This window comes from Diorhabda sublineata, chromosome 2, assembly GCF_026230105.1.
Source record: "Diorhabda sublineata isolate icDioSubl1.1 chromosome 2, icDioSubl1.1, whole genome shotgun sequence".
Lineage (NCBI taxonomy): Eukaryota > Metazoa > Arthropoda > Insecta > Coleoptera > Chrysomelidae > Diorhabda > Diorhabda sublineata.
The window spans coordinates 18,997,214-19,007,092 of NC_079475.1; the positions used below are offsets into that span (position 1 = coordinate 18,997,214).

Genomic DNA, 9,879 nt, shown 5'->3' on the forward strand with positions numbered 1-9,879 from the left:
TCCGTTTGCCGTTGCCGCTGACGTTTGCTGATACAAAATTAAAAAACATTGAAATGCATAAGACTATTCATAGTTGCCGTTTGACATCGCTGTCTGCCGTTGGTGACTTCAAACATAAACGAATTTTATCTTTTCAATTCGGCCGTTCGTAGCAATAGAAAAGAGCCAATCATATCCGTTTGCGTTTATCACGTGATTTTACCCAATACTCTCTCCCCGTTATTCTCCATAATATCGTTCATATAAACTGGATTAAAAACAATAACAAAAATACCACGAAAAAAAGGTGAACATGCGTCAAAAGGCATAACAAAATGTTTAGCTTAACGGCGACAACGTCAAGCTTATGAATAGGGTCAATAGATGTCAATCGGCTAACGTCATCCACGTTCGGCAATGGCAAATGTCACCCGCGAACGGCAACGGCAACGGCAAACGGAAACTCAAGTTTTTGAATCGGCCTTGAGAATATTTTATCAGTGGGGAGGGAAGTATGTAGTGGGTACAACTGATTCTATTACAGTGCTCAATGTGGTCAAATTATCGTAAAATCATTAATATAAGTAAATGCGTGATAATTGAGTGAAAAATGGTTCATAATAGTTTTGTCGAGTGCAAAGATACAAGTAGAACATTTAGTCTAAATTTTATACATTTTCTCTAGCAGAATGGAAAATGAAGAAAAGAAATGAGAAAAGTAATAAGTGAATAAAATATAATGTAAATTAGCTGTGTTCTACCAATTTCTATCAAAATATGACTATTAAGTCATCATAATTTTTTAATCAAATATCTTTTAAAATTAATTTTAATCGATATTGAAAGCATAACATTGAAAATGTAGAAGTTGGAAGTATTAAAATATTTTGTAATATTTGGATCTGAATCTTGCTATTTACGTTGACGATGTCACATACCTATTATTGATAATGTTGGCTCCCGTAAATCCTCGCTTATCAAATAATCCAACATGGCTATTGGTTTCATCCTTTCTTTTAGGTATAAATCGATTAAGTTGCTGGTAAATAGTAATTAAAATAAATGTTTTTGCACTTAGCATCTTTCAAGAATTCTTTATCCCGACTAATGAAGCCATCACAACTTGCGAATAAATAAACAAATCATAGGTATACATCTTAGTTACGTACAGTTGAACCTGTATTTGAGTAAACTAAATGCTGCTTTTTTCCAATTTTACATCACCATTTTCAAAAGACAAGCATGTAAATTGCAAGACTTGTTTCTATAATCTACACCAAGTTAATCTATGCATATTTAAGCTCATCAATTTTTACCACACAACCATTAAGATAATGCCATCAATTCTGGCACATAACCGTATCACTTTTGTTTACATTTCTTTGTGTAACCTTACAGATTCCTAAAAAAATTCTTAAGATATTTTTGAAAATATCTTATACTTCATAATAATCTTTCTTCCGCTTCTTCAAAAAAAAAACTATAACAGTGTTCATACATCTTATATATAAAATTCTCCTGTCGCAATGTCAGTAAACATACTCCTCCAAATCGGCTTGACCGATTTTTTGAAATTTTATAAGCATATTTAGTAGGTATGAAAATCGGCCAGCATCTATTTTTCATACCACTAAATGTTAAGGGTGGTCCACTCCTAATTTATTTTTTAGAAGAATTTTTTGATATCATTTTCTATGTGACACTTTTGAAAAAATATACAACCCCAAATTTTCACTCTTCTAGGATCAACCCCTATTTTTCATTTGTTAATTAATAGCTTTAGTTTTTTTAGCAAGATTTTTATTTTTATTTTGTTATGAGGTAGAATCAAAAATTAATGTTACTCTCAATTTTGTACCCTTCCAAGATAAACCCCCCTTTTTATTCGCGATTTTCATCCCCAATAGAGTTGCAAGATAGCAATCAAATTTAATAATTGAAGTACGATGAATTATTATTCAGAGTTTATAATTTCATGTTTTTTTTCTCAATTTAATTTGATCTCCCACCCTCATCGGTCGATAACTGTCAACTATCAATCGATTAGTTATTCTCGCCAGATGTCACCTCTCATCCAGCAAACATCGCGGAGTAGGGATGAGAACGAAACCGGTTTTATTTGTGTATCGATCGTGGCAGTGACTTTAATACGTAGTATTTTAATTTTTCTCTGCAACTCTCATCGTGAATTTATCATTAATTTCTAGTACAATGATTACTTATTCACATTTTATTAATAACTGATAAAGACAGTTTTTAATATCAGTTAATTAAGTGATCTCATGTGAATAAACACTTGCTGTGAGCCATTACCGTATCTGTACATATTGTACTTAATTTTTGAATCAAAACAGAAACGTGTACGTGTATAAGTGTTTTATTATTGTGAAAGGTAAGTCAAATAATAAGAAAACAAATACAATATCAAGTGACTTTTTTTCACCAATAAGTATTTCAACTTGATTTATTTATATGTTATCAATACTAGCAAGACGCAAAGGCCAATTTGAGTCGTCGAATAATCAAATCTTGAGTTATACAAAAGTACGAAGATTAAGCGAACAAAATCCAAAAAAACAATGCATATATTCGTGTGAGTATGGTTTAGTTACGTGAATCACAACAAGCACTAAATGACCGACAATCAAAACGAAGAGAAGCGCTCAGATCCGTTGTCAACAGACATAGAGCAATTTATAAACGCCAACTTCGAGCATTTGAATTTGATTAATTGAAAGTTTGATGTTATTATGCTCATTCCAAAGTAGCCATACGTAATTTGGACAAGGAGTTCTCGTATTTTCGTCCACTTAAATTTAAGAATGAGTCAGTTGTGATGTGTGGGTCATCAGAAGAAGTGCAACAAACGGAACACTACCTGATTAGCGGTCGATTCCTATTTCAATTATTATTATATCCCCACACAATTATAGTGTTAGTTATTTTTAACAACATTTCCTAAAAATTATATATACGGCAAAACCGTTTGCCTTGTCAGCTAGTATTCATATATTTACGTTATGCTATTATTTCATGCAACCATCAGATATTGTTTTTGTAGCGCACTCTACTAATAATACATCTATTTTGTCTCATATTAATAATAATTAATTTTTATATTTCAATATACCCAAATATAGTATGTGATAATGCTAACAGCAAATTCAATGCAGTCTAGATGTACTAGATATAAAATTAGATATGATAATGGAAACAATCAAACCAATAATCCAGATATACTCAGGTTAGGTACATAAGTTACAACCTTTCGGAAATCATCAACAGTACACGCATATGAATAACCTGATTGTATGTCATCCTTTTTCCAATGCAACCAGTTCACTTGTTCCGAAACATCTGGACAGTAAATATATTTTTCCACATCATTTTCGTAAGGATTATTCAAACCAATGAGGACAATCCCTCTTGTATTGATTGGATTGTAAACTAGTTTCCAATAAATAGCTGGAACTGGTATTGCGTGAGTATTTGTATCAGTATATAAATAAAGTTCGACGTCTTCTCCAGTTTTTTCATGGGGTAAACTTGTTATGCCAAAAGTGCCTGTCCAAATTTGGAGATCTATTTTATTAGATTGGGCGTAAGCTCTGGCATCTCTTTCCGTACTGGCCCAATTATTGCCGTTGAATGTTTCCCATTGGGGTGCAACATTTATATACCTACAAAACACGTAATTAACAACATATTAACTAGGTAGGGTGAATTTGGATATCTACATCGAGTATTCACAAGATGTCATGACTTTACTTCAAGTTTTTGTTGACAAAATTGCCGGTCGTTTGGAACTTTACGGAACTTGCTGCTAATCTAAGAGTATGAGCTGCTGTCAAATATGGGTGGACCCGTTCTAGGACAGAATCGACCAGTACGAGTCACACAATTGAGAATTAATTGGCGGTCTTTACAGAAACTTTATATGATATGATGGGTACATTAAAGGCGCCGCGGGGCAAACGACTACTGTGAACGACAAACACTACTAGCCATAAGCCCAATCAACGATTTTTCTCCTGCTAGACTAATTGACAAAGGATAGCAGAAGCAGCAGCATACTACAAGACCTACTTTAAAAAATTTGAGGACTACATTTCCATGTGCGTACGTATCGCAATGAAATCTAGGAAGAATATTGATATGAAAATAAAAAATAATAATCATCTGGGACATTTTTCGCACTCTTGTTATAACCTACGAGTACTTAAGAGTTGCAGCTGATAAAGTACATTTCTGTAGAACTCGTGACGATTTTTAATCCATAGAGATAGGTTTTCGCCAACTCGGGTCGGGGAAATTTCAGGTAAACGAAAAGGTAGTCCGAGTACATAATACAACTCATGACGGATACATTAAGAATACTAACTGGAATTTAGAACCTAATCCACTTTTTAGAGTTGAAAAATCCAAAAATTGAAACCCAGAATTTCTAAACAATATACGATAGATAAATGAATTTTTTATAATTTGCAGTAGCCGTAATTTGTAAAACTCCATATAATATGATAATGCACACTTGATTCCCATTCTTCAAACAGATGTTTGTAATTTGTGATATCATGCTAAGTCAGAGGAAAAACAAATTACTTGTGAATAATGATTTTAAATTTTAAAAACAAAGGTTACAAAAAAGTGGCAAAATTATTTGGTGCTGCTCAGTACAAGGATGTGAAGCAAAGTGCCATACCAACGGAAGTTAGTTAGGCTAGGTTATATTAGATTAGGTTCATTTCATAATAAAAACTCTAGGCTGCATAATCTTCTGTCACGGGTTGGGGTTGTCTAATCTTCATGACAACCATGATCACAAGCTGGCACATTGTTACAAAAGTTAAAATTTCATGGTGGGTATTAAAATTAAGAGTTGGCGCATACCCTTGGAAAAAATAAGGAATTGTATTTAAAAAAATTTATTGGATGTATAAATACAACTTTGAGATTTTTATTGAAAAACTTTTGGGTTCTATTCTAGTGAATGTTCGAAAAAAAAAATTCATATGGAGACAAACTCAACAAAAGTATATTTATAGTCTAGTAAAAACTGCATGACAATATATTACGCGATTCTCAAGCTCAACTTGGATTGTGTCAATTAATAGACGGACACCTTGTTTTACTTGTAGAAATAAAACTAGCCCTTCAGAGAAATTAACTAATTCTTGATATTTAATTAGTACCTTAATATTTGGGAGCTTTTGAAATGATCACACTCTTTCTTATATTGACTAACTTCCTTACTACCATTTTTGTCAAAGTTCCTATAATGCAGTTGAAAATCGATGATGATACACTTTCACCAGACTGGATTTGAAATGATATAGGTACTCAGTAAACTTATCCGACAAGGTGTGTTACTAAATTTTTTGGAAATATGGCTTGGAAAAGCTACCGCATACTGAGATACACAAAAAAATAGAAACTTTAATTGGAGAATTGCTTTAGAATAATGTGAACCTATTTTTGTGTTATGACAGCGGGTTATGAAATTTACATAGAAATATCATAGAACGTAGAATATTGATCTTTAACCTTTAGTGAGAGAAGTAATGAAATTTGGATTGCATAAACTATCGGCTTTCATATAACTTTTAAACTGGCTGGTCAAAGCTCTTCAATATTTTCCAATTTTTCGAAATGACTTTCATCTAAATCATGCTTCAATTTAAGAAAAGGCGGAAAAAGTGACGAAGACTTAAACAATAATCAAGATTTTTTACAGTTAAAAATCCTCTGTTTTTCAAAGGTTTTCAAGCACTATTTTATCAGAAATATTCGCAGTAGAACTGTTTATATATAACGGTCCATTCGTGATTCTTATTGTTAAATGACGGTTCCATCCTACACATGAATAAATGTTTTCCAATGATTTAAGTCAGCAGAAAACTTTTGCTATGGATAAACAATTTCCATTTCTTTACTTCTCAAACTGCATGCTCACAGATTAACTAAGTTCCACAACGTTGCTCTGATTCCATTGCTTCGGTTTGTGACAAAAACCCAACCTCACTAATGATACTGTCAGATATATTGTTCACACTTATGGAGTTAAAACTTGTTTCTAGATCGTGGTGTGGCATAGTAGCTATTTAGTATAAATTTAGCTATATTACGACATCATGCTTTTGAGATCATGATGTTGTACAAAAATAGATACTATTCAGTCCAAAATTCGTGGTCTATTTGCATCTACCTAATTAAATAAAAAAATACCAGTAAATCTTGAAATCCGGCAAGATTTGCTGGATTTTAATACTGAAGTACGATTGCAGTTTCTAATATGCATCGATTGATTTCTTAATAATTTCAATACCTTATTATTGTAGTGAGCAACAAGTCTCTTTTTACTCACCATTCATCAATTATCACTTACCTAAATGTCGAAATTTGCTCAGCTGCATATACAAAATCTCCCTTAGCAGCAAGATGACCCTTGGATAGAACGTAAGATTGATTATTATCAATGTACTTAGTAGACGTCAGTGGCAACCCAACCAAACCATTTATAGTCGATCTTTGTATGTCTCTCAAGTACAGATGCTTAACACTGCAACCTCCTACATCATAAAAACCTTGATCTTCATGAAACGATGGTCGAGGTACTGCACTTTGATGGAAGCCTATTGAAGCCGTAATATTATAATGAGAATACAATGCTTCTTGCTTTTGTACATCGAAACATAAATTAATTGTTCTTATGAATCCATTATCTTCCATGGCAAAACCAATTTCAGCTGATTTGGCATTGATACCACAAACAGTATCCACATATCTTCCTACGGCAACAGGACCTCCAGTACAACTTATTTGATCCCATGTGTATGTTATATCTTCAATTTCAAACAAGGAGTTTACTTGACATTTTGCTTCAACGATTGTTTCAGTTTCAGTTGAGTTGAGTACAACTTTCTGTCCAGGGCAAACGAATACATAAGTGTCTCCAGACTTTATTACTACAGTTTTATCTTCATTGTTTGGATAAATGAAGCTGGTCATTTCCAAATTCATCAATAGAGGATGCTTATCTATGAATGGATTTATCTCACATTCTATAAAATAGAAACTGATATAATTTAAATATTTAGAAGAGTAATTAGATTTGAGAAATGTTGAATGATTCAGTACCACGTGAGCTTTATTTAGCATCAGGGCATTAGAATGTGGGTCTTAGAGGAGCCTACAAACACTTCATAATACATGTGTGGAATATTTCCATTCTAAGCTTAAAAACTTGCAAATAGTTGAATTCTATGAGATTTTGGAATAATTTAATTGTAAATTAAGTTTACTGGTACAATTATCATTACATTTTGAGTTTGGAGATCATGCAGGAATTTGTTCTTGGTGATAATATCACTTATCATGAGTAATATAAGCAATTTAAAAGTAGAAATGTGTTAGTTATGGACGGAGAATGAGACAATCTGAAAAATATACAAAATTGTGCAAAAACTGCACCATATTTTCTGCTGAAACAGGTGATTGATTATATAGAGAGCTTAGTATATATATGAAGTACTGCGACTGTCCTTTTTATATAATCGTTTTTCTACTCATTTCACTATTCTTTCTGATATGGTATATATTTTATTCTTCTCTCAGTTCTTTCAAGAACCTAATGAATAACTCGAAATCTCTAAGCCTCGTTGCAGAATGTTGCAGATTATTTGCAAATGATACTGATGTATGTAAAATTTGAAGTTAGACTTTACACTGATGAACAAGAAAAAATCTGGTTGACTTCTTTTTGAGTGAATTTGATTTAAAAGTTACATTATGAAAAATATTCTACAGTTTAAGAATTATGGGTATTTTTATATGATAATTATTTGAAAAGGCTATAACACTCATTTTTCACATTGAACCCTTTATCTTCCTTCCTTTAATTTAATGGTTTACTGCTGTGAAGATGATTATTTGCATTGATTTTGATTCAATTACGAAATTTCATGTCGTTCGTACACCACTTTAAAAAATGTATTTTTTTATTATTATTGTGCTTTCCTTCCAAATTCCTTGAACTGATGATATTTATATTTGACACTTTTCTTTACGACTTTCTTAGGTGCACCTAGTTTTCGACATAAGTCTTCTATTCACTTAGCTTATTTTCCCTTCCTGTATTGTCGGTCATCAAATCCTTGATCATATACTCATGTATACACTTGTTTCGTGGTCGAAAACTTAACGAACAACTGCTCAATAAAACTGAGGAAAATTCAAAGGCTCAATCTGTTTGGATATCGCAGGGACTATAACAACATGCTCTACTACAGCCTTAGAGGCGCTGCTAAACTTTCCTTCCCTTCACCTTATAGTGGCTACTCTAGACAGAAAAATTGGATACAGGAAATCTGATAGGTCATCTAAGGATCATAGAATCGAGAAAGGCCGGAAGCATAGTATGATGAACAAAGAGATAAATGACCGTCAATCAAGGATTAATGAAGATCTTTGGAGTTAAGATCTTTCGGAACTAGTGCATAGAACAAGATAGGGCATTTCTAGACCATCATGCAAATTTTCCAGAAAACTATTTGTGAAGTATAGCAACTATCAATATACATATGTGCTCAGGAGATTTTGAATGAAATCTTAATCGTACTAGTTAATAGAAAGAAAGTAACACTTATATAGTTACTATGCCACCAGGATATACCAAGTAATATGGAAGCTGATAACCTTGCCCAAACGGGGTAATTACTCAATATTTTGGACCAGTGTCCTACTGTAGCCTTAAAAGATATCACATTAACAAAGTACTATCTGAATGTTTGAAGGATCAGATGGAGTCTTGGATAGAAAAATTGCATTCATAACCACATCAACTGAGACATTCAAATACCACCTTAACACGATCGGCATGGTAGAGGACGGAAGTTGGAGATTCTACAATTGAGCAGAAGCAATGTCAATAGCTTGGGAAGTGGAACAGAAAACCCTCAGAATAATAGCCTTCTTTGGGAGAAGTCTCTGTATTTTGTTGTCAGAACAATGAGAAGCAGATTCATGCATAAAATATATTTTTAGGTTTAGATACAGAGCGGTTAAGAAGCCAAGACGACTAAAAAATCTACAATCTAAGAAAGGGTACTGAGAGAAAAAATACTCATGAAGAGGAGGCGTACAAATTGGATGATCAAAATGAGTGTTATTAGGTGCAGAGAATTGGAAAGATGAAGGAGAATAGGATCATTCAATAACGTTGGAAAATGTTTAATGCAATTGGAATTAAAAATAAATTAGGTAAAATAAATAAACCATATACCTGCTTTACAAATAATCGAAAAAGTATATAAAACGGCACTTATGATGAACCACAATATGAGGTGAGTCATTTTAGTTGGATACTCAAGATAGTAGCTGATCAAATCACATACAACTGATTTTATACCTTCTCTCTAATCAATACTTATCTACGATTCATCTAATTATTAAAAATTGGAATAATAAGTCAACAAAATTGTTGAAATCCTGTGAAACACCTATTTGAGTAACTGTTCTTAATCAATCTTCACTGTAGGCAGATACAATTTTTGCATTGTTTGTTATACAAAGAAAGTCGGTAAATTGAACTGTACTCAATAGTTTTTTAGTACTTCCTATTTGGATTACTCATAAAGTATGTACCAATTTAGAGATACAACGACGATGATTTTGTCGAATGGCAACACTGTCATTTTGGTAACTAATTTAACATTTTCAAATTATACATAATTTCCATACATCAAATTCTCATTTCACGTCAATTTAGAGAAAATAATAATAAATTTACCTAAAATAAGGGACATCTGTACTGGAAAACTTAAGTTGTTCTGCAAGCATTCATACGCATTGAAATAAAAAAATATTCCATTTTCTTCTCACACATCTATTAGCACTCGAAAT

The 9,879-nt window shown here is 32.5% G+C and overlaps 1 protein-coding gene across 1 annotated transcript; it reads right to left on the reverse strand.

The window, feature by feature from the left end:
- Positions 1–703: 703 nt before the first annotated feature.
- On the reverse strand, positions 704–9,392 carry LOC130440558 (uncharacterized). The gene is made up of 3 exons (XM_056773808.1): positions 9,260–9,392; positions 6,365–7,040; positions 704–3,659 (listed from the first exon to the last, which is right to left on the reverse strand). Exons 1-3 carry the CDS (start codon positions 9,327–9,329, stop codon positions 3,197–3,199), a joined length of 1,209 nt encoding a protein of 402 aa, XP_056629786.1. The 5' UTR covers positions 9,330–9,392; the 3' UTR covers positions 704–3,196.
- Between the last annotated feature and the right edge of the window lie 487 nt (positions 9,393–9,879).